Genomic DNA, 24940 nt, shown 5'->3' on the forward strand with positions numbered 1-24940 from the left:
GGAAGAGCATTGGAGGCAAAGGTAGAGCAGCTCGAAATAGTGTGGCGTGTTCAACAGAGTGAGTTCATTATCCCAGCCGGCTCTCAGCCAGGGACAGAGGGAAGCCTCTCCCCCATGAGGCAGGACTAGAAGTGCTCCCCTCCATCTCGACCGTGCTAGCTTAGCTCATGTGTCCATTCAGGCATGGGGCCTCACCTGCCCCTCCTTGGCAGGATCTAAATCCGCTAAGAAGCGAGAGAGAGGAAATGCTTGTGCCCGCTGCTTCTCACATGCCCCCCTAGAGTTCACTTTAACATCTTACTGGTTTTTTGCCCCTTGTTCCGTTCCCCTTGTTGAGCACATTATAGACACTTAGGGGGAAAATATGTCCTTCAGAACTGTATGGTTGCTAGGAACGTAAGCTTCAGAGTAAGAATGCTGGATCCTCGCCTGGCTGCTTCTGGCCTCACCACTCTTGAGCAAGTTCTTAACCTTCCTGAGTCCCCATTTCAGCAGGTGCACGAAGGAGCTAGTAGAATCTACATCAGGGACTCGAAAGGACTATCTGAGATAATGGATTTAGATACTGAGACAGTGTGTAACACATGGCACTCAGATGGCCATTGCATTACCTTGAACTTCTTTTCTTTTCTCTTATTTTGAATGTAGGGTGAGAGTAAGATCTCCACCAGATGCTGGTACGCAGTTACCAAAGATCGTCTTCAGCAAGGATGAGAAGGGCCTAGGCCAGAGCCAGGAGCCGGGGGCTAACCCTGTTTCAGCGGGAAACCAGACTCAGCCAAAACAAGGTCAGCTGTCAGGCTCAGAACAGCATTTTCTTCACTGCCCTGCTCTGTAGATTCTTTTTTGTCCCCAAGTAAAAACACATACATCGTAGCATTATGTTATTTTGGGGGTTATACAAAAATATATAACCGTTAAAGGAAAAGGTGGAAACTATGGGGAAGGTGGGGAAAAGAACAGTCGTTCCTCCGTCCTTGCAGCACTAGAACTTGAGTAATCTATGTTCTTTCTGGGCTCTTTCATGGGTCTGGAATGTTTGTTTGTTTGTTTTTAGATTTTTAAAATTTATTTATTTGAGAGAGAGAGCAGAGCGAGCAAGAGAAACTCATAGTCATCATGTTTGTAATTTCTTAAGCATCCCTGTTCACTCAGCTTGCAGACAGTTCATTCTTACCATCCCTCCCGTTATGTGGATCCTGTAATTTGCTCAAGTTTTCCTCTTAAGGAGATGTATTTCCACTGTCTGCTATTATAAATATTGCTGCATTGGGAGTTCTTTATTTGTAGAACTTTGGTCATATCTAGAACTTTTTTTAGGTTGGGTTCCCGGAATTGGAATATTTGGTTCAAAGGCTGTGAATACTTTGGAGAATATTGGTACATATGTTCAGTTCCTTTCTAAATGCGTTGTATGAATTGATGCTCCTTTTGGGAAATCTGTAGGAATACTGACCACATCACCATGTCTTAGCCAGGACTGGGTTTTGGGTGTTTATTTGTTTGTGTTAATCCCAAAGTAAAAGGCAAAAAGGATATTCTTAGTTTTGTATTCATTCTCACTACTGAGGCTGCACTTTATCTCCACACGTTGATTAACCGGTTTATATTTATTGCCTCTTTTATTAACTGTCAGCCTTGTCTAATAGTTTAGTTCTTTCAAGAGAACTTACTCTTTATTGTATTATTTACACATTTTTTTTTCTCAGTTTGTCAAAACTCTAACCCAAATTAAAAGACATGCAGGAATGTTACATGTGTTTGATGGTAGAGCTTAGTGCCTGTGCGCCATTCCTCTCTTGCTCACATATGCATGCCCTGCATGGAGAGTATTCTTTTCCTTCTTTTATTCTGAAACTCTCTCCCTGCAGGGAGTTTGAAATCCTGTCTTCCCCATGAAGGGCATCTTAAGTGAAAATAAGGCACAGATACCCTCCCTGTTCCCTGAAAGAAGCCATTAGCAGTCTTAACACACCTTGCTGTGTGTGTGGGGAAAAAAGTATGAATTGTGCTAATATTATTTGCTATTAATTTTTCCCTGTGTATAAATAAATGTCATATATGTATTCTAAAATGATCTGTTTTCAAGCGTGATAACTTAGAAAATGAGGAAGGTCACTCCATGTGGCACCTCTGGCAATAACATCATTAGGTTATTCAGAGATGATTTCCCTGTTGGTACTAAGTATTATCCTTTATTGGAGAGCATTGATCATGTAGCAAGCTCCAGTTTGCTGCTTCTGTGGCTCAGGAATTGTTTTGGAATCTGAGGAGTTGTCAGTCTACAAGATAGCATGTGGCCTCACCTCAAACTAACAAGTAGTTTGAATTATTTGATATTAGACAAGCTAGAACCTCATAAAATGACCCTGTCATACATATACAAGCTGAATCATGCAGTAATATCTTTTAAATGTTTCTGCTTCTAGACAGTGGAAAATCTAAAAGAAGTACAGTAGATTCAAAGGTAAGAACTGACCACCCACTATGCTCAGCTTTCCTGAATATATATGTACATATGTGTGTATGTGTGTGGATATAGATGTAAGTGTATATATGTGGCGATATGAGGGGATGTATTTATATACATACATATATACAGGTACGCACGTACACACGCCTGATCCGTGGGGAGTTGCCGTCGTTTGGAGAGGTAATGTTACCACATTGGAAGAATTTCAGTTCTGAGTTGTACAGCACTTACATGGTAGAGGATCAGACAGTGGGGGGGCTGCCCTCAGGAAGGAGATGTCATCAGGGCTTGGAGTTTGGTGGGTTTGTTTGGGGAAGAGGAAGGAATGTCATAAGCAAAGACCGGAAGTGGGAATGAGCATGACAAATGCCGGGTGCTGGCCTATGGGAAGTAAAACGTGTGTCTTTGGGAGCAGAGACAAGGATCTTAGATAATAAAAGTCCAGACAGTAGAGGGTATTAATTGATGCACAGAAAATAGGAAGTCGTCAGGAGTTCTTGATCAGGAAGGACTGTGATACAGATGTGTTTGGGGCAGATGTTCTGAAAGTAATGTGCAGAGCAGCCTCAGAGAGGGAGACAGTGAAATTAGGACGACCAGGAAGAACGCGGTTGTGACAATACCGGTTCAGGGCCATGAGGACCTGCACTGGAGCAGAGTCTTGGAATGTGGAGTAAGGGATGGGGCGGTGTTGGGGGCAGGGGAGGAAGGAAGTAGATATTCATTCATTTATTTATTTATTTATTTATTTATTTTTGTAGAAGAGTAGATGGTAGAAATAGCAGAAGGAAAAATTGGGAACATTTTGGGTTGGGATATCTTGATTTTTCAGTGAGGGGACATCCAAATGGCAGTATTTTAACAGCTGTGTTGAAGTATAATTGACATACAATAAACTACACATATTTAAAGTGACAGTTTGCTAAGTTTTGACTTAAGTGTATACCTGTGAAGCCACCCCCACAACAGAACAGTGAACGCACTCATCACCCCTCGAGTTTCTCCTGCCCCTTCGCCTTCCTCCCGTCCTCAAGCAACCGCTGATCTGCCTCTGTAGATGAGTAATGTAGAACTTTATAGAGGTGCATTATGCAGTACGTGCTCTTTTTGTTTTCTTTGACTCAGCATAATTCTTTTGAGTTCATCCATGTTGGGTGTATCAGTAGTTCACTCCTTCTCTTTGCTGAGAGTCAGTCCACTGCACCAATGGCAATAATACACTGATCATTTGAAATTGGGAATGGCGTCCAGGTGAAGTGCCAGGATGTGACCTGGGTGGGCACCCGTAGTCCTGCTGAAACTGTAAGAATGGAGACACGCTCCAGGGGGGTCCGGGGGCAGGGGCAGGGAATAGGGGGTTAGTGGGAGGTAGAAGAGACCGCTGAGAAAAGGAAGTGGGTGAGGAAGAGTTTCTTTCTCTGTGAAAGGGGATCACAGACATCTTGAAAGGATGGTGAATTTTATTTCCAGAGAGCTTCTGAAGGTCAGCAAAAGATTTAAGAAGGATGTGCTTTTCTTTTGTTCTGTTTTAATTTTAATTTTAAATTTTTAAAAATTTTTTATTGTTATGTTAATCACCATACATTACATCATTAGTTTTTGATGTAGTGTTCCATGATTCATTGTTTAATTTTTATTTTTATTAGTATACATTTTCTGCCAGTATCCTAAAACAGGTTGTTGTGTTTTTTTTAGGCAGCGGGAGAAAAATCCTTTTCTGTTCACAATAGTGATGGGGCAGTTTCTTTTCAGGTATGTATTCTCTTGAGTAATCTTCATAGGATTTATCTCTACAGTGTAAAAGGGTGAATTTGCAAAGGAATTTTGAATTTAGGAATAATAATTTAGGCATGCTACGTATCAGTCACTCGAATGCAGTAGCTCTCTCCATAGCAAACCCAAGGTGGATATTGTTACCCACCACTTAGCTGATCATGTGTCTGAGAATGAGTGACTTGTGAATGTCCAGTGTGAGTGACAAGGCCCACATTCCAACAACCCACGTCTGCCTGGCTGTCCCCACACCTCTGCCTCTTTAATCCCGTGCTGCCTCCCATTCGGAGTGTGCTAGAAGCAGAGAATTCTGTATCTAGAAGGACCGTTGGTGATCATTTAGGATGCTGGTAGAATTTTAGAGATGAGTTCACCGAGGCTCAGCAGCGTTGAGTGACCTACCCGTCTGGCCCCATTCTTCACTGCCCATGAGTTTATGGCAGCATCCCAGCCTGTGGATGGGCTAGGACGTTGGATGGGGTCTCAGCACCCACTTACTAGCTGGTGACCTTAGCTCACTTAACTCCTGGATCTTGCTCTTTAATCATCTAAGAGTGAACAATGATGGCACCTATCTCATAGGGTTGTTATAAGTATTTTTTAAATATAAAAGTGCTCTGGAAGCAGTGCACAAATAATCTTTTATCATTAATTTGTAAGAATCACTGCCCCTTTTCAAACCAGTTTTCATTAATTGAGGTATAATTTGCTCAGAGTGAAATGCACAGGTCTTAAATGTGCAGTTCGATCAGTTCCAACAAATGCACGCACCCGTGTAACCCACTCTCTACCAAGATTCTCTATATTTTTACCACCTCAGCGTCCCCCATCCCTGCATCCACTGTTCTGATTTCTTTCAGCATAAATTATTTTGCCTATCTAGCAATGTTTATATTGTCTTTAAATTTAGTGACCATAGGTATTAATAGCTAATTGAGAGCCTGTGGATGCTTCCCATCTGCCTCAGAGCAGAAGCTCCAGCCCTTCCTGGTCTGCAAAGCCATGTAGTCTGGCTGCTGTCTCCTCACTGACGTTGGCTCCTGTTTCCCCTCCAGCCACAGAGGCCACCTTGCTGCTCCTAGAAACAGTCAGGCCTTAGGCTCTGCTCTGGCTGTACCCACTGGCAGGAATGGTTGTCCCTCAGAAGCCAGTGATTCATTTCTTCCCCTTTCAAGCCTTTGCTCAAATGTCATATTCTCAGCAAACTTTCCTCCATTCGCCCTATTTTAAATGCCGCTTCCTTCCCTCCCCTCCTGCTGGTTTTCCCTTAACACTTCTTTCCAACATGCTGTGTCCTCTGCTTATTTATTATGCTTATTTTCTGTGGCTCCCTGTAGAGGGTAGCCATAAGGGAGAGGGTTTTTTTTTAATTTGTTTTTTTTCTGATGTATTTGAAATCCCTCATCTTGCGCCTGGCCTGTAATAGGCTGTCTGTTAGTAATGACGGAGCCGAGTGAATGGGTGCGGAGTGCTTGCACATTGTCATTACCTCAGTTCATCCTTCCGGCAACTCTGTGAAGGAGGCACTGTTGTTATTCCCCTTTTACAGTGAGGAATCTGAGGCTCAGAGAGGTTAAGGAACTTGCACAAGGGAAGGATTCAGACCCAGGTTTGTCTGCCTCTAAGGCCCATTCATGTGTTTAATCACTTTCTTTACTGCCTCCTTAAGAAAATACGAAAGGTGCTTTTTTCTCTTTTCCTTCTCTCACTTTAAAGTGCTTATTAGTACAGTAAGTTTTTTGAAATTTCTTTAAGCCTTTTTTAAAAAAAAAAACACCAAGGAAAGCATGATAGGATATACGTATTTGTCAGTTACTAAAGCTTTGTGTTAGGGCGAGTGTCGTGATTAAGGACAGTGGTTGAGATAACCAGTTCATAGGCTTCTCGGGACTCAGGAAACAGGCAGTGGACGGACAGTCTGCCTCTTCTCTGGCTTCCCTTCTCCTCGGATAGAAGTCAGTGGGTGACCCCTTGCTGTGCTGCTACTCAGTACCCTAATTTTGGATAGGGCAGTCATTGTGAGCTTGTCTGCTCCATCCACAGAGCAGGGATGGTGTTTTCTCTGCCTAAAGCAGGAAAGGGACTGTTAGCCCTTATTCCTACTCTAAAACATACACTTTGGTTGATTTTTTTTTTTTAAGGGTCAGGTGCCTATTCTGGTCAACCATGACAAATGTACTGACTTTTTAAAAAAATTTATATTTCTTAGAAATTTCATATGATTCTTACTTTTGGAACTAGAGGTTATTACTATGTTTATTTTTTTTGTTTTGTTTTGTTTGTTTTTAAAGATTTTATTTGACAGAGAGAGACACAGTGAGAGAGGGAACACAAGCGGGGGAGTGGGAGAGGGAGAAGCAGGCTTCCCGCGGAGCAGGGAGCCCAATGCGGGGCTCGATCCCAGGACCCTGGGATCATGACCTCAGCCGAAGGCAGACGCTTAACGACTGAGGCACCCAGGCGCCCCTATTACTATGTTTAGAAGCGTTTTCTGGCTCTCCCTGTGTGGACTAAAACACATGCTCTTAACGTTTACATTGCTGAGTTCAGGACATGATTTAACAAAGTAATAATTTCAGCTTGAATATTCTTGGTCCTTTATTTCCGTCTTCTTGTCAGATGTCTGTTTTTTACCTATCTTTTTTAACTGCATGGTATAGTATGCTTGCAGAAGAGTGCATAGTATTTATGTCAAGTACAAATAATTATAAATAAGAACCTCTGTAACCATCAGTGGAGAGCAGAAATAGAACAGTGCCAGCACCCCAGAGACCCCGTGTGACCCTCACATCCCTACCCAACTGTTACGAAAAACGTTATTCCCATCAGTTCCTCACTTCTCTTTATAGTTTATCATCTATCTATGTAGCCCTAAGCAGTATATTTTAGGCTTCTAGCAAAATGCTCTCTAGAATTGACTAAGGAGTCGTATTCTGTGATCTTATATATAAAATGTCTGGATTTACATTAAACGTCATTTGAACCCATGAAACGTGAGAAACAGAAAAATGTGTCCATGTAGAAAATGTAGCCTCTGTCTCCTGAAATCACAGGAGTAAATCTTAACGAGGGAATATTGGTCCTTTACCTTTTCAGGGAGCAGAGAGGAGCCTCCTTTCTTTTCAGGAGTATTTTTTACCTAAAGAGCAAACTAATATATTGACTTGGAAGCGAGGTACCTGCTCCATAGCTTATCCCTGCAGCCCTCAGCAGAAGCCACCACGGGCAGCGGCGTCTGTGTCCAAACGAGGTCGTAGGACCTCGGTGGTGGGCACAGAGGTGTTCCCTGAGTGGTTCTGTCCCTTTTCCTGCTACCTTGAAAATTGTTACAACAAAATATTCAGGCAGAATCACAGAATAAGAAAACATCTGTTTATTTTATTTTATTATTATTATTTTTAAGATTTTACTTATTTAATTGAGAGAGAGCAAGTATGAGCAGGGGGAGGGGAGAGGCATGGGAGAGGGAGAAGCAGGCTCCCCACTGAGCAGGGAACCAACCCAATGCAGGGCTCGATCCCAGGTCTCTGGGATCCTGACCTGAGCTGAAGCCAGACGCGTAACTGACTGAGCCGGCTAGAAGCCCTGAAAACGTCTGTTTCTGCTCTGGGAGAATCCGCTTAAGAAATTAAGAAATCTGTATTTTTTTCTGTCCATAGCATTCATGATCTGTTTCTAAGATTTAAACATTTAGCTGAGGATTTGGGTATTCTTCAATTTTTGTCTTCTTCACTTTCAGTTTTTCTTTAACATCAGCACCGATGACCAAGAAGGCCTCTACAGTCTTTATTTCCATAAATGCTCTGGGAATGAAGTGCAGTCTGGCGACAAGTTTTCCTTCAGCCTTGATGTGAGTACGGTATAGAAGGTGTTCCACGCAGATTTTGTCAGCCTTGTAAAATGTGAGACATTTATTTTATTATAAGAGTAGGTTTTAACAACACTTAAACAGAGTAGGAGAAAATGTGGCCAGAATCCCATTTCTGCAGAGGATTCACAAAGAAAAAAATACAAAGCAGTTTGGGATGTTTTTACACTTTGAACTGTGCATTAGAATGAATGTGTTTATCTGCTGATACTTCCTTAGCCAAGTGAGGCAGCTAAGGTGACAGATTGCTGACTATGGGATGATCTGTTCCTGAAAAGTAAACATTAATTTTATGTTTGTTTTAGATTGAGATCACAGAGAAGAACCCTGACAGCTACCTGTCCGCAGGAGAGATCCCTCTCCCTAAATTATACATTTCTATGGCCTTTTTCTTTTTCCTTTCTGGGACCATCTGGATTCACATCCTTCGAAAACGACAGTGAGTTGTTACTTCCCTGAGCCATCCAGCTTAGAGTGTGTTGAGAGGTGCATAATTTCACCTTTTGTTGCTTTCTTAGCCCCAGAGGGATTGGCACTAGCAACCTTGTCCTCTTCTTCAAAGGGCATCTTCCCTGAAACAGGGAGACTCTGCATGCCTTGCTGTTTGTTTACTTCCCTTTGCTTTATTTAAAAAGCAAATCCAAATAGGTTGTTAATAGGCAGGCAAAACAAAATGTATAAGCAAGTGTTTCCCTAGTGAAGACAGTACAGTCCAGGACTCAGAGTGAGCCCGTTGATCCCATTCAGGGGCTGTCTGTTTGTGAGAGGAGGTTAGTGACAGTGACCCACTACCTGCTGAGAGGATGGCATTACTGCTCAGTACTGAAGGTGTCTGCTCAGGGCCTGACGGGGAGAGGTATTGGCTTCCAGAGGCTTGTCACTGGAGAGAACTTACTCAGAGCCCACCTACCTGGCTCTTGGCCTCTCTTCTGAAACTCGAAGGCTTTACCTGCCTGTACTCAGTTCTTGAAGGGAGCACCTGCATGTGGACGGGGCGAGTGTTTAAATCTGTCTCCTTCCGGGGTGCCTGGGTGGCTCAGTTGGTTAAGCGACTGCCTTTGGCTCAGGTCATGATCCTGGAGTCCCGGGATCGAGTCCCGCATCGGGCTCCCTGCTCAGTGGGGAGTCTGCTTCTGCCTCTGACCCTCCCCCCTCTCATGTGCTGTCTCTCTCTCTCATTCTTGCTCTCTCAAATAAATAAATTAATTAAATCTTTAAAAAAAAATAAATCTGTCTCCTTCCAACCAAAAAACTGAGAATAAAATACTAATTTTCAGTTAGAGAATAGTGTGAAGTATTTGTTTTAAGCCCATAAATGAAATGATGGATATGAATATGGGATTGTAATGTGGATTAATTTAAATTCATAAAATAATTAAGCACCCCAAATACCTCTTTCTATGGAGCATTGGGCAGAAATTGAGACCTCTCTCTAGTCCCCGGTGGCCTGACTCTCTTCTGGTAGACACGCTCAGCTGGAGTAGTGAGCTCTGGTGGGGACAGCGCTGGTTGCTATTTGTCATAAGATTCACTCTGCTCACCAGATGGAAAGAGCCGCTTCTTTACTTGTGAAGGACCCTGCATGGTCATGTTTGGAGTAGGCGATCAGGCAGCCTTTAGTAAGAAAAGAAGAATCTTACCAATTCAGGCTATAAAAAGGTTTTTAAATAAAGTTTTGCTTCTGCCTTTAGTAGAAAAGTAAGAAGTGGGAGTCAGAGGCCCAATTCCAAGTATAAACATGGACTATTCCCACCTGTGTGTCTCGCTTCACTCCTGAGCCACAAAACTGGGACAGGGTGGGTCATTGCCCTGCTTTCCTCTAAGAGTCTTAGAACCTTAGGTGTGTTATGTGATTGCCCCCGAGATAATGTGGTCTAGAGGGCTTTGCAAATCAGGGTGCTATGCAAATAGGAGGTACATACAAAATAGTTGACCAGGCAGGTGTTCAATGGTATTTTAGTTTCCATGTATTTAGTGATGCTATAGTCATTATCACTGGTTCACCTACCTAAAACTGTGGGAAGTTTTAAATCTGTGGTTAAATGAGGCCCACCTGCTTTGTGCAGCACGTGTTTAGCTTCTCTTTGAAGTGCAGTGTACACACAGGGATGTGTAATGTAAGCCTTCCGCCCCATCCCCATGTTTTTCCAGGAGACTTACAGACAGTTCTGTTGGGTTGGAAATTTGAGCCACATAAAGGATGTGACTCCAGGGCTTCGTGCATTTCAGAGGCTTGCAGTCCCTTAGAGCTGGAAGGAACTGGAGATCTTTGCCTCGTCTTATGGAGGTCTTGAGAGGAGAAATGAGAGACATGGTTAGTGGCACCTGCCACAGCTGGAAGCGGAATCCACGTCTACTTGCCGTGCATATGCGGCTCCTCTCGACTCTCTGAGTTCTGTCCCGGGCCCCCGAGTGTGGGGAGGGGAAGACAGCCGGCCGTTCTCCGGTGCCTGCTCCTTGTCCCGTCAAGCACTCGATGCTGGTTTTTTCTGCTGATCATCCGGCTGCTCCTTGAGGCGGACATTGCCCCGTTTTAGAAGAGGTTACTACGGCTTAGAGGGGTTAGGGTTGCCAGGGTAGAACCAGTATTCGAGCCAGGTTGCTGTGGCTTTGGAGCATGTGCTCATCCCAAGCATCACTGCCCCGTGGCTGATATTTCAGCTGGGACTGCCAGCTGAGTGTGCCGGAGCGTGTGAGTGAGCACCAGGCTCGGCAGTGGGCAGCTCTGCACTCTGGGTACATCTCATTGCTGTTCAAGAGTGACAGACTCCTCTGGCCTTGACTTCCTTTTTGACCTTCAAGTAGGTAGGCCCCAGACAGGAAAGTACCAGGGAGGAAATCAGCCTGGAAAGGGAGTGTTTGTCAGTTTGTGACACGCCCGCCTTATCATTCCATGCAAGGCCCCTCTTCTTCATTTCCCCTTCATTTCTGCTTTTCCCAGCTACTCAGATGCAGGTAATAGGTGTTATTGGGCATGCGTGTATTCTTATAAATAGCTAATGTTTATTGATATTGCATGTATTTTTAACTTCTATAAACTCTACTATCTACAGATACTGTTCTCATTTTTCACGCAATAGTATCTTTCTTAAGACCTAGTCACATTGCTGTGTGTCTGTCTAGTTCATTAATTTTTAGCTACTCAATAGTGTGCATCCCCACATTCTACTTATCCATCCCTTTAGTGAGGGACCCCATCCCCTGCCTCCCCCAAACAGTGTTGCCATGATGCCCCCCCCCCCACCCTGGCCGTGTCCCTTTATGTCTCTGTTCACCATTGGGGGGGGGGTACACTCCCAGAAACAGGTGCACTGGGTATGGGGTAAATTCGTATTTAATATCATTAAGTGCTGCCAGATTGCCTGTGCTAGTTTATACTTCTACCAGTGGTGCAAAAGGGTTCCTGTTTTCCCGTCCACCAACACTGACATCTTGTTTTTTGCCAGTCTGTTGGGTGTGAACTGGTACTTCATTTTATTTTGCATTTTCCTAAATACTAATGATGTGAAATATCTTTCTAGGGACTTGTTAACCATTTGGGTTCCCCCTCTTGTGAGTACCTTTAGGCTTTGCACATTTTTCTGTTGGGTTTTCTGTCATTTTCTTGTCACTTTACAGGAGTTTCTTGCATATTTTTTATATCAGTCCTTTGTCTGTCTTAGACATTGCAAATTTTTTCTCCCAGTCTGTTAAACTTGTCTGTGGTATTCATTGTTGAATGAAAGTCTTTCATATTAACAAGAATCAGAGCTCTCTAATTTTAGTCTTTTGGGCAGTGCTTCTTGGAAGAAGCCTTTCCCTACTACAAGGTCACAAAAGATGTATGTTATATTTAGCACTGGAATCCATCTGGAGTCCCCCCCCCCTTTTTTTTTTTAAGATTTTATTTATTTATTTGACAGAGCGAGCGAGAGCAGGAACACAAGCAGGGGGAGTGGGAGAGGGAGAAGCAGGCTTCCCGCGGAGCAGGGAGCCCGATGCGGGGCTCGATCCCAGGACCCCGGGATCATGACCTGAGCCGAGGGCAGACGCTTAACGACTGAGCCACCTGGGCGCTCCTCCCCATGCCGGTTTTTAAACAGTCCATCCTGTTCCTACCAGTTTGCTGCCCCCTTATCTATCCTATGTGAAGGCTCCGTACACCCAGGAATCCATTTCTGAGCATTCTGTTCTGCCGGTTTATTTCTGTGGTGCTGTACCCATTCCACATGTTTTACTGCTGTGGCTTCACAGAACATCTTGGTATCTGAGAGTGTGAGTTTCCTCTGTTGCTCTTATTCAGGTTTTATGTACTTTAAGAGTTTTAAATTTGTCTCCCAAATGGTTTTGTGTCCTTAGTTCCCAGGGCGAGATGGCAGCCCGAAGGCAGACGGGTGTCTGTGTCGGCATGGCAGCAGGAGCCGGCGCTTCCCCCGCTGGCCTGGTGTGTCCGGCGGGTCGCAGCCCTGCATGCCACCTGGCTCCAGGCCCGCCCCCCTCGGGGCCGCAGCTCACGCCCACAGCTGTGCTTGGGCGCTTTCTGCTCTCCAAGGGGCCTCTTGCCAGTTTCGTAGATCCCACCGCCTCATTCTTGCCTCTGTGGCCTTTCCAGGGTGGTTTCTGGGCACGAAGCTGGCAAGCTGTGCAGATTTCCATCTTCTCAGGAGCTGGAAGTCGTCCTGTCTGGCTTCAGTGCCTGACGCTGCTCCAGTCACAGCACCGACTTGTGCACGAGAGGTGACCCTGGGGCTCCATCGGGGCCCTACTGCTGGTGGAAACTAGGTCTCCAAAGGGCTTCGTGTGTGTGGTTTGCTTAGATTGTATTTACTGCGTCCTTATAAATGTATCTGATGCCTGGAGCTTTGGCCATCCTTTGGAGGAATGGAATATTCCCTTTTTTCTTTTTTCTTTTTTTTTTAAGATTTTATTTATTTATTTGAGAGAGAGAGGGGAGGAGCACAGAGGGAGAGTGAGGGAGAAGCAGACTTCCTGCTGAGCGGAGAGCCCAATGTGGGGCTTGATCCCAGGACCCTGAGATTATGACCTGAGCCGAAGGCAGACGCTTAATTGACTGAGCCACCCAGGAGCCCCTGGAATATTCCTTTAATTCTTTTCTCTCTATTTTTATAGGAATGACGTATTTAAAATTCACTGGTTGATGGCGGCCCTTCCTTTCACGAAGTCTCTTTCCTTGGTGTTCCACGCAGTATGTATTAGTATTTTGGGTCATTTATGAAATGATGTACAGTGTCTGCACAGTCAGGAAAATTTACGAATTGGAAGAAAGAGGAGCTAGGTCAGTGGGAAATAAGATGAAAGAAGACCTTTTCTCATGAAGCCTTTGGTGTGGGAGGGGCCATCACAGGGATAAATCATTACACCCTCCATCTGTAACCTGAGCCCGGAGACATCTTCTGACACTACCTACATACCCAGAGTTTTCCTAGAACCTTACTTATTTTTATTCCTTTTTGTTTGTTTGTCTTTTCTCAAGATTAGAGTGCCACCTGCTGAATTGTTTCCACGACTTGATTTTTCTAAATACTTTCCCATGTTCCCATTTGATTTGAAGCTTGGTGTTTGCATACTTATTGAGAGAAAAATGATGCTCCAAAGATGGAGGCGTGTGACTTGAGCTTGCACTTTGAATATTTAGTCCAGCTGCAAAGTGACGTGCACCTGCCCATGGGAGGAAGGTCACAACTGCCCCGTGGCACCCGCCGGCCGCGCTTGTGAGGGCGACAGTCTCCAGACACGCGCTCTCCTGCACTTAAAAGTGTTGGCATCAGAGGAGTAGTAATGTGTCCAGTTGCAGTCTTCGGAAATGACAGTTATTTGGATAATTTCCCATTTGGATCTAAGTTAAAAGATTCTTTCTGGAACTTTGTAGATAATGAATGACGAGGCCCTAGAGTCACTTCAGTGTCTAGATAGCCATTCGTGACAGAATGGAAGGTCTACGAAGAAATCGATACCAGCGTTTGTGAGTTGTGCCAGGAAGCATTGTGGGCGCACTACTGAGACTTGCCTCTTTAATTAAAATGCGTTGGTGGCTTTAAGTAGCTCGAAATGTACAGATTTTTTTCTAAAGGACAAAACAAAACAGTGGAAGGGGCGTGACTCCACATGGATTTTTTTACTGGCTGACTGACTGACTGACTTCTGTAATAAGCAGTTGGGGTGTGCAAGGTGAAGTTCCTGGCTGGGATACTGAAGAGACCTGTGGCATTTGGCCCTTGGGGATTTTTTTTTTTTTTTGAAGATTTTATTTATCCATGTGTCAGAGGGAGAGAGAGCGCGCACAAGCAGGGGGAGCGGCAGGCAGAGGGAGAAGCAGGCTCCCCGCTGAGCAAGGAGCCTGATGCGGGGCTCGATCCCAGGACCCCGGGATCATGACCTGAGCAGAAGGCAGACGCCTAACCAACTGAGCCACCCAGGCGTCCCGGCCCTTGGGGATTTTAAAGAAAATAACAGGCAGCCATTTGCCAGCGTGACTCTCTTGCCCCAAGAGAGGGACCTGATCTGCATGCTGGTGGCATCGAAAGCTTGTGGCAGGTTTCTTGTGCTACCTGACCTTGTTAGTGCCCTCACATGCTGAGTTATGAATTGACGAGTGAGGTATTAGTGTGTGGGGTGGAGAGGACAACCCCCCACCCCACCCCGCCACTGTGAGGTCCTGTGGCAGCCTTTCCTGTTTCGCTGTGCGGAAGGCGTGTGGTAGATGGACCTTTCTGAAATGCAGTCGTTTCGTTGCAGATTGACTACCACTACATCTCCTCCCAGGGCTTTCCGATCGAGGGTTGGGCTGTCGTGTATTACATCACTCACCTGTAAGTACGCAGAGTGACACGCAGGAGAAGTTGGAGAGGCCATGGTAGGAAGAGACCTGCCTCGCATGAACAGTCGCTGCCCTCCTGTGGCGGCCTGTCCGGGTTCTCGCCATGCCAGAGGTGTATGGCACACAGGGTGCTGTCCAGACCTGAGAACCCGAGGCTGCTGGTGTCTTCCGGGAGGGGGTTGCCTCCATGGGGGGGTGGGATTTGCTGCCCATGGAGTGGGGTGCGTGGGGAACCATTTGTGTGCTGCTTCACTTAAGAGGAGTTTCCTAAATTTGGCCCCCTCTCTTTTCCAAGAAGCCCGTGAAGTCATGAATGAGCTATGCAGGGGAACTTGCAGAGAGTCTGAAGAGACTGTTGGTGTCTGAAACTTTTTCTTTTCCAGCTTGAAAGGGGCACTCCTGTTCATCACCATTGCGCTCATCGGCACCGGCTGGGCTTTCATTAAGCACATCCTTTCCGATAAAGACAAAAAGATCTTCATGATTGTCATCCCACTCCAGGTAAAGGGACCCTACTCCTGCGTGTCCTGGTTGTGTCTTGGCACTTCGCAAGGCTCAGCTGTGGGCCTGTCCAGGCAGAGGGAGTCGGCTCATCCAAAAACTCCAGCTCATACCACTGGGGTTCTCTTTCTGAATTCTGGCAGACCTAGGCCTTGGGTCATTGCCCTGAGAGCTTCTGCCATCGCTCACCTAGCGAGCGGCTTACGGATGCCTGCACTTGAGTAGAGAGCTGCTAGAAAGTCAGGGAACATACAGCCTGCCTTCGTGACCCTGGCTGCCCTCTAGCAAAATGGTCCCCTTAGCCAAGCTCAGGTACATAGTGTTTCAGTTAACAAACTATTGTAAAACTGTGAATGACACCAGTGAGTTCTCACAAGGTAGAATATTAAGTAGACACCAGGGCAACTATTTATTAAACCCTTCCTGGTTTGGGACCCTAGGCCAAGGCCAGCCTTGCCTGGTTGTGAGCCCCTTGGGAGAGGAACCTTGTCTTCTGTGTAACAGTCTTATTGGAGGCAGAGATTGGGCATAAAGAACTCACAGTAAACACGGAGGGCCTAGCAGGGATGCCTGACTGCTCTGTTCTGCTCAAAGAGCATGTGTTTGATAAAGTTGTTCTCATCGTGTGATCTCGTTCGGGAGCACAGTGCGGGTGTGGCAGGGGAAGGAAGGCGGGGGACAGCTCCCTGCACACCCAGACCAGCCCGCTCGCTCCGGTGATTGGCAGTCTGGCAGTGTTCGCAGCAAAGCCACCTTCACATTAATGACAGAGGGACTCGTGTCAGCAGCAGATGAGTGGTACAGACCAGTGGCTGTAGGTTCCTGGGAGAGAGACTGATTTCCCAAATTCGAATGATCTAGAAGCCTTCAAGATAGAGAACAGCCTTGCCTGGCTGTTTAAGGAGACAAATGTGGCAGGCAAAAGAGCAGTAGCAGGAACAGGTGGTGCTGCCGCCGAGCGAGCAGAGATGCTGCGGAGCCGTACGGGTCCCGGCTGTCGAGCTCCCACGGCCGCTGCGCCGGCCAGGCGGACTTCTGCAGCCTGCCCACGCCTCCCGGCTCCGAAGGGAGGGCCTGGGTCCTCTTCCTACTGTGTGGCACTGCTCCCTGTCGCCCTGTCCCCCCCCAGAGCTGCCACTGTCCCTCCAGGCAAACCTTCCTGCCCCCACCCGAACGGAGATGCGATGGGGCACAGCCCTCCTGGCTTCCCTCCTTTGCACCCCTGACGGAGCTGAGTGCAAGGTTACGTGGCAGGCAGCTCTGAGGAAACGGGACATTGAAACAATTGAACATAAGGAAGTTTTGCATCGATAACGTAGGGACTCATGTGGGAAGGCCTTGAATATCAGCCCGGAAGCTAAAACTACTTCTTTTGTGGCCATGGGGAGCCAGTGCGCATTTCTGAGTGAGAAGTGAGAGATGTCCAAAATGTACGCACAGACTTTCAAGAACATTTTTGGCACTTTGTTCCACACCAGGGCACATTTTGTCTTTTGTCGAGAGTGTGAAGTAAGGACCAAGTGGAATTAGGAATTTAAGCTGGGAACGCTTTTGTTTCCACTTTGTCTTCCTAGATAGTCCCAGATGCAGGTGTTTAAGGTGTGTGTGGCAGAGGACGACTGAAATTTCCGAATAGTTTTTGCATTTGTATCAAGTGAAGTATGGCTTCTGTGATAGTTTCGCTAAAAGGTCCTAGATAGAAAAAGAAACTATCCTTAGAGACGTCCCGAATAGCAGCACAACAGATTTTACGTTCTTTGTCAAAGTGTGCAGACTGACCTTTCCAGAAAGCAAGCAGAGTAGTTGGGACCTTGGACTTTTCGTGCAGTGCAGAGGTGGACTTGTAATCTCTGCATCCACACCTACTGGAAATCTCCCAAAGAGCGTCCCCTTTATTATGCTGAGTAGTAGCCCGGGTTTGAAATACTGCTATCCCAGTTCTGCCAGCTCAGGGGCCTTTCACAGCACACTGGTGCCAGGACTGAATCCCCAAGGCCAGTTGGAGCAGAACGTGGACACAGATGAGCCTCAGTGGGAAGAACTAAGCCATGTCCTGTGTGGAGGTGACCCGGGTGGGGTTGCTCCTAGGAGGAGCAGTGTGACCACTCAAGCACTGGGCCAAAATCCGCCGTTCTCGTTGCTCTGGTCTCTGATAACACTCTCAGGTACCTCAGACTGAGGAGCAGCGGCGGCCACACAGGGAGAACCTGGGCCTGAGGAATCTGGGCATCGTGGCTGAATGGGGTGTGCGGTGTCTCCCATTCAGCACCCGAGCGGTTCTGCTGAGGCCTTGGGGCCTAAAAAGCAAAGCAGAGTGTCCTGATGATCTGTGCTACGTCACACATCACCCCAAATGCAGTGACAGAAAGCAACAATAAGCACGTATTCTCTCACGTTCTGTGTGGGTCAGGAATTGAGGAGTGGCTGCGCTGGGCAGGTCTGATGTGGGGCCTCCTGCGGTCAGACGGTGGCTGGGGCTACCTCGACGTCTCCACTTGCCTCCGTCTCCTGGACCGGGAAGACTCGATGAGGTGGGGCAGGAATAGCTGGGGCTCCTCAGCTTCTTTTTCTCTGCCTGGTCTCTCCACCTTGGCAGCCTCGGGGTAGCCAGACTCCCTACAAGAGGGCTCAGGGCTCCCAGGGCATGTGTCCTGAGAGATCGGGCCAGCCAGAGGGGGTGTCCTTTGTATGACCTACCTTGGAAATCACGTGGTCTCACTGCCACCTAACTGTTGCTCAGGGCAGTCACAAGCTCAGGAGGAGGGCACAGAGACCACCGCTTGACGGGAGAGCGGAGTATTCTGAAAAGCATGCGGCGCTGGAGAGAGGGCCGTGGCCGTGGTTGGGGGCCTGCAGGCCCAAGTGGCCACCCCCTCCTGGGACTGCTGTTGTAGAGATCTGCCCTTGCTTTAGGGCCTCAGCCACTTCTTGTGTCCTGTAGGTTCTGGCAAACGTGGCCTACATCATCATAGAGTCCACCGAGGAGGGGACTACGGAGTATGGCTTATGGAAGGATTCTCTGTTTCTGGTAGACCTGCTGTGCTGTGGGGCCATCCTCTTCCCAGTGGTGTGGTGAGTACCCGCAGGGAGGGGGCCACGGTGCACCCCGGGGCTCGTGTGCCAAACAAGACCAGGCTGCTGAACCAGCCTTTTGCAAACCGGTCCGAGTCACACGGGGCATCTGTGTGACAGATAAAGCTTCCTGGGTCCCCAGGCTAACCTGGGTCAGTCCCCAGGAGGAGGAGGCTGGAGTTCGTGTCTTCACCCGGTTCCTCAGTGCGTTCCGATAGAGCTGATCTGGCACCGTGGCTTTTAGCCCAGATTAGACAATAGAGAAGGGTCTGGAAATGAGAGCTCAGCAGCAGCGTAACCTAGCAGCATGATTTGGAGGGAAGGGAGTTGAAATCCCATAAATAGCCTTTTCTTGCCAGGTTAGACGGAAGGTGCGGGAGTGCATGAACATGAACTAGTGAGAGTCCCAGCACATGAACACGTAGGATACGTATCTTCAGAACGGCAGGCTGTAGATGCATCCATTGTGCTTCAGTTCTGTAAAGAAACATCAGTACCACGTCAGTGGTTGATGAGAGAAAATATCCTTGTTAAATCTTATGCCAAGTGAAGGGAATTACTGGTTTGGTAGGAAGCAAGTAGAGGAAAAAGGGCTGGCAGAAATAAAACACTCATTCTTACAGTGATCTAGTTCCATGACTGAAAGCAATTACTTCTTTTGGAATAAAGTTTTTATTTGTATTTAAATTTTTTTTAAGGTTTTATTTATTTGACAGAGGGTGAGCAGAAGCAGGGGGAGCGGCAGGCAGAGGGCGAGGGAGAAGCAGGCTGCCCGCTGAGCAGGGAGCCCGATGTGGGGCTCGATCCCAGGACCCCGGGACCATGACCCGAGCTGAAGACAGACGCTTAGCAGACTGAGCCACCCAGGCGCCCCTGGAATAAAGTTTTTAAAAATATATTTACCTGCTTTCTATTAGAAATGAGGTAGTCCACAGTGCAGTGGCCTCATGAAGTAAATTCTTATTTTTCAGGATCCTGGGGTTTATCAGTTCCTTCAGTTATTCTGCTTATTTAGAACATGGTGCCAGTGGAATGTAATCCTTCCAGCCAGTTAGACTCCCTCTTGACCCTTATTCCGTCGTACGTCACACGTGCACACATGTCTGTGAGGCAGGCAGCTTCCAGCAGACACGACAGAGTACGGATGAGTCTTTCTGATCTCTCCCACCGCCCCTCGTCCTACCCAGGAGCAGGCAGCTCAGGCACCTGGAACAGGATGACCAGTGTTGTCCTCAGATAGAAAGAGCGTCTGAGTTTCTCGAACAGAGTGCAGTCCCTTCTCTTCCATGTGCTCCTCTTAATAAAAAGAAGGGCCTTGTGGGTTTGGGGAAGACGCAGGCAGGCCATAGGGCTGCGAGTGGCCATTTCCCGCCCCTTGTTCATTTTAGCACCAACGAGCAGATGCCGCACGGCAAGGTTCTTGAAGGTGAATATTCTGAAAGTTGCTGTAAGATGAAAAACATCAAGTACTAGAGGTGACTTAAGGAATAGTATCGATGGTTCTTTTGAAGCACTCAGACTCGGCCGCCGTGGGTTTGGTGCCAACTTTGTGCTAGCTCACTTTCTTGTACTGCGTCATTCAGTTCTCCCAGGTGGGAAGATGGCGGCGGTGGCGGGGGTGGGGGGGTTCCCTCAGGAGAAAAGACTTTTTCATGGTCAGGTAGAGAGTGGGTGGCCCGTGAGGACTTCGGCCCCCATGTAAGACCCACCCTCCCCCTGGGCTGGATCTGCTTGGGCTGTTCTCATCCTTTTGAGACAGTCTTTCCTTTCCAGCCTCTGCACTCTGCCTAGAACTCTGCTCCATCACCGTGTTAATCATGTTAATGTTCCCATGCCTCACTGCAGTGATGTAATTAGCTGCCTGGCCCATCACAGCAGGGAGACCGACTCCCTGGAGGCCGACACCTTTCAGCAGAGTTCTGCATCTCCAGTCAGTGAAATAGGGAGTTTTCGGGAAACCATGTGCTCACAAGCTCCTAGAACCTAGACTTTAGAAATCAGCCTCCGGCCTCTGCGGGGCGGGGGGGGAGGGGTGCGGGGAGGCATGTTCTTCAGGTAGCAGGTGCGCTCTACGGCAGTATCGCGGGGTGGCATAGTTGTGGGAATGAGAGATTTTAGGTGGAGAGAGAGAGATGAAGAGGGTTGAAATGATTGTGTTTTGCTTTGTCTTCCCATCACACCCAGGCCCCTGTCAGACCTTTTTCAGCCATTAGAGGGCATCCTTAACTCTCAGGCTCGAGCCCCGGATGGGGCAAGGTGTCGGTTAGCGGAGATCTCGTTGTTTAGGGAGAGCACTCTAAAGCCGCCTGGTCCGGCCCTTCCAGTTAAAAACTGGGGAATTCAAGGCCTTGAGTTACTAGTGCTGGAAACAGAGAAGAATGCAGACCTGTCAGCTAACCTTTGTTCTCCAAATGTTTATTTTTAGGTCAATCAGGCATTTACAGGAAGCATCAGCAACAGATGGAAAAGGCAAGTCCCCTTGTGCTCTTTGGTGCTGCTGGTCCTTTCCCAAAGCTGCATGCCTGGGCCCCGCCGGGAGATGGAGGTGGAGGCAGAAGGGTGGCTATCTCCTGGGAGGCAGGCCGGGGAGCCCCAGGGGCTTTTGCTGGTGAGGTAGGGGGTGAACTTTGCAGAGGTCAGCCGTGGAAGGAGGCTTGGGGGTGATGGCTGCTTATTGAGGTGATTCATTCCTTTTCCACTCGTGAGCGTGATTTTCACCTTCTCCAAACTGAGTCAGGAGGAGAAAATCTTGTCTGGGAAGGATCAAATAGCACTTCACTGTGAGAACAGGAGGTATGATGGAGTGGGGATGGATATGTGTAAAGCATCCCTTCCTGCTGATTTAACACGCTTTCAAAATAGATGTGTCGGTATTAATTTAAGATGAGACTGATGCCAGAGAGAACCTTTGAAACGCTCTGGTTTTTAATGCTTGTGCCATGATACCCCTTCTGCATCTCCTTGGTTTTCTAACCATCCCTCCTAAGAAAAGAAGCCACAAAGAAAATGTTTTGTGCGTTTCTGAGCTGATTTGAATAGTGCACGACCGCAGGCCGTGGCATAAAGGAGGGCTTCGGACCGTCAGGGACTGAGAAGCAGTGCTTTCTCGGTGCTCGGCGCTGCCTGTGGGTCCGGATGCTGACAGCACTGTTCTTTAAGGCAGATGATTCATTTGTTGTTGTTGATGAAGTTTGGTTGCTGACCTGTTTTATTATGATGATGATGATGATAAAAGTAACGTGGATTCATTTTTTGGAAATCAGGTAATAGGTACCAGTCTTATTTTGCACTTGCCATATAATTAATACCACAGTATTTTCTTTAAGTTGAACTAAACCCGACTTCAAGGCTTCATGCCAGTGTCCGGCGGGATCCTGGGGTCTTTACGTAGAGCACCGCACTCAGGGGGTGTCTGCGACTCTTGTGGTTTTGGCCCACAGTCGTTGCTGGATGGACTCCCGCCATCCAGCCCTCGTAGCGCTCTGGCTCTGGGCGGCCTGGCGCCAGGGGGTCCTGCCTCCCCAGGCCCACCCAGCCCTAGTGGCTGCAGGCCCCACTCAGAATGTGCCAGCCCATGTTTTCTTTCTTGTCCTGGGAAATAGCTCTTTTTGGTTTTCTTCTCCTATTCTTCAAAAGCATTCAAAAGCACTGGATTCTCTTCTCCCTCTGGGACAGATTCTTGTCAGTGAGTTTCAGCTTGAACTTTGCATAAATGGTTTGCTTTTAGCCTGGCTCAGAGCTCAGAGCGCCCTCCTGCCTTCTTGGAATGGGGTAAGGTGAAATTACAAAAAATAAAACACAAATTAGAATCCTAATAAAGCACCCCACCACAAACAGAAAAATCCAAAATAAAAAATAAAAACTCACCTTCTGAGAATAACTGTTTGGGAGATATTCTTGTCTTCTTTCTTCTTTTTCTGTGCTTGTCATATAAAAAGGTGCCTTTATTATTATTTTTGTAACAGTGAATAGGTCGTTCTCTTAATTTTAACACATTGAGGGGCACCCAGCTGGCTCGGTTTGCTGGCTTGGTTGGTGGAGTGTGTGGCTCTTGATCTCAGGGTTGTGGGTTCGAGCCCCATGTCGGGTATAGACATTACTCAAAAAAAATTTAAAGTTTAAAAAATTTTTTAATATATTGAGCTGAGACATTTTACTTTTTTGTCTTCATACACTTAGGTGTTTCTGGATTCATTTTTCTTACTTTTTGGCTGAAAATGTTTAAAAATTCCAAGGAGGATGTCCTCCAGTTGGTGAATTTTATGGGTACTTTTCTTCTTGGCCTCGCCCTTCCCCTTTTGTGGATTCCTCTGACCCTTCTTCGCCAGCTCCCTTCCCCTCTCCTCCATCATCCTGGTCCCTCTGACTGCCTCTTCGCTTTCTGCACCCAGCTTTGAGAGGGCTTGGGGTGACCACGGTAATGAATTGTCTCTGTGACCATTCATTCCATGAGTGGTTGATGGTTAGCAGTTGATGGTTAGCCGGCTGAAGCCCAAGATGGGATCCGAATTGTCCCTGTGCATCTGTAGTGAAAAGAAACTAGAACCTGAATGAATGCTCTTGTCATTGCCTGGGGCACACGAGGCAGTTTCTCACTTTTTCCAGCAGGTGGCAGCATGCGACCTCGTCAGTGGAGAGCAAATATTAAAAACCAGAAGTCACCAGCACACCAGGGCTTGCTGTCACCAGTTCTCTGGTTGACATACTGTTAAGAAGGCACCCATTTGGGGCGCCTGGGTGGCTCAGTCATTAAGCGTCTGCCTTCGGCTCAGGTCATGATTCCAGGGTCCTGGGATCGAGCCCCACATCGGGCTCCCTGCTCCATGGGAAGCCTGCTTCTCCCTCTCCCACTCCCCCTGCTTGTGTTCCCTCTCTCGTGTCTCTCTCTGTCAAATAAATAAATAAAATCTTAAAAAAAAAAAAAGGCACCCATTTCTCATCAGCAAATATCACAAACCCTTTGAAAAGGAGACAGAGTAGTTAGAATTGGGGTGTCTTGATCCATGTTCTTTCCCTGAATTGATTTAGGCCGTGGCTGCTTTTTAGCTGATATGCAAATGCATATTTCATTCAGTACTTGGAAAAATGGTTATGCCTGTAACTCTTCTGGAGTCAGGGCAGCCATGTTCCCACGGTCAAGTCCCCCTGCAGAGAAGTCTCAGGAACAGCATCCCCTACCCCTCAGCGGCAAGCTGCCCTGGGGCTTGACTGCAGAGCGGATCGGGACAGAAGTGAGGCAGAAGCTGGAGTGAGCACACTGCCGACTGCCCGGCCGCAGGCTCCCGGCTGTTGTGCTTGGCCCCCTGTGCTCCTCGGTCCACCCTTCTGAGATCTAGCCCACCCCAGAGGCAGCTGGCAAAGTGAAGGCCATGGGCAGTAAAGCCTGCTACTAGATTTGGAAGCTTTTGTTGGACAGCAGCTGATGTTCTGCTTCCTGATCTTAGGCTCCTGGTGCCATTGACTCAATGCATGACCTTGACAGTGACTTGAGCTTGAGACTCTCAGCGTAAGTGCCGTCCGGCCTGACCAACTGCCAGTGGGGGAAGTGCAGTTTGCAGTGGCTGCCCCTGCATTTGGGATGGCGGTTGGCTCTCAGAGTGTTTGCTTGGATGTTGTTTACTTCTTCGTCTCTGGAGTCCTTGCACCTGAGGGAAACGTTAAGGATGAAGCTGCCCACTGTCCTTCAGCTGCATTTTTGTCTCCTCTGTCACACGCTGTTGCTTCTCTCAGCTCCTCTGTCATTTGGAGTCACTGCTGCGCTGCATCCTCTGAGCGGCAGCTTATTGAGTCTCACACAGACACCCGGGCTCAGGTTGCACCGTGTTTTGCCCGCCGACATTGACTGTCACTGCCCGCGAGCGTAGACCTGTTTCCTCCTTTCTCCGCCATCGTGGACTGGCGGGGGGCAGACGCCCTACATTTAATTAACAATCTCTGCTGCTGCTCGTCTTTTTTTCCCCCCTTGTGTTTCAGAGGAAGATTGAGAGGAAGTGTTCTGAGGACTCTGGGCTTTTATGTGAGCTTCACAGGCACTTAAACTGTGACTGGCTAGTTGCAGGGTTTGTGGAGGCCTGGCTTCCCTGGGAGCGGCGCCCACGTTCTGCAAGTAGCTGCGGCCGTGGGAAGTACTCGTCAGGGTAGCAGTTCCCACGAGGGCCCTCGGGGTCACACTGTTTTCACCACCGGCCACGGTCGTCGTTATCTGCTCTGCTGGTACACGAGCAGCAGGGGGTCAAGCAGCTGGTGCCAGAGCAGGACTCGAGGCCGGCGCACCAAGCTGTGTTAGCGGCCATCGCTGCCTGCTTGCCAGCGCTGAGAGAGGCTCGTTTCACTGAAGAGCGGCCTTGATGAAATAGTAAAAACTACTGATGTTATTCAGTTTCAGCCTTTAAACATGTCTTTGAACGTTCCAAGTGTCATGAAATGGGAAGTATGT

General features: G+C 47.6%; 1 protein-coding gene across 1 annotated transcript in view; it reads left to right on the top strand.

Annotated features, from left to right (window-relative positions):
* GPR107 (G protein-coupled receptor 107) overlaps window positions 1-24940 on the top strand; it is a 75017-nt gene that overhangs the window by 26283 nt on the left and 23794 nt on the right. The window contains exons 5-14 of the mRNA XM_036117050.2: window positions 649-788; window positions 2430-2467; window positions 4169-4225; window positions 7986-8096; window positions 8420-8553; window positions 13224-13299; window positions 14850-14923; window positions 15315-15432; window positions 18374-18504; window positions 20930-20973. Coding sequence (XP_035972943.1) covers window positions 649-788; window positions 2430-2467; window positions 4169-4225; window positions 7986-8096; window positions 8420-8553; window positions 13224-13299; window positions 14850-14923; window positions 15315-15432; window positions 18374-18504; window positions 20930-20973 — 923 coding nt within the window. The remainder of the gene's footprint in view (window positions 1-648; window positions 789-2429; window positions 2468-4168; window positions 4226-7985; window positions 8097-8419; window positions 8554-13223; window positions 13300-14849; window positions 14924-15314; window positions 15433-18373; window positions 18505-20929; window positions 20974-24940) is intronic.

This window comes from Halichoerus grypus, chromosome 14 (genome assembly GCF_964656455.1).
Source record: "Halichoerus grypus chromosome 14, mHalGry1.hap1.1, whole genome shotgun sequence".
NCBI classification, from domain to species: Eukaryota; Metazoa; Chordata; class Mammalia; order Carnivora; family Phocidae; genus Halichoerus; species Halichoerus grypus.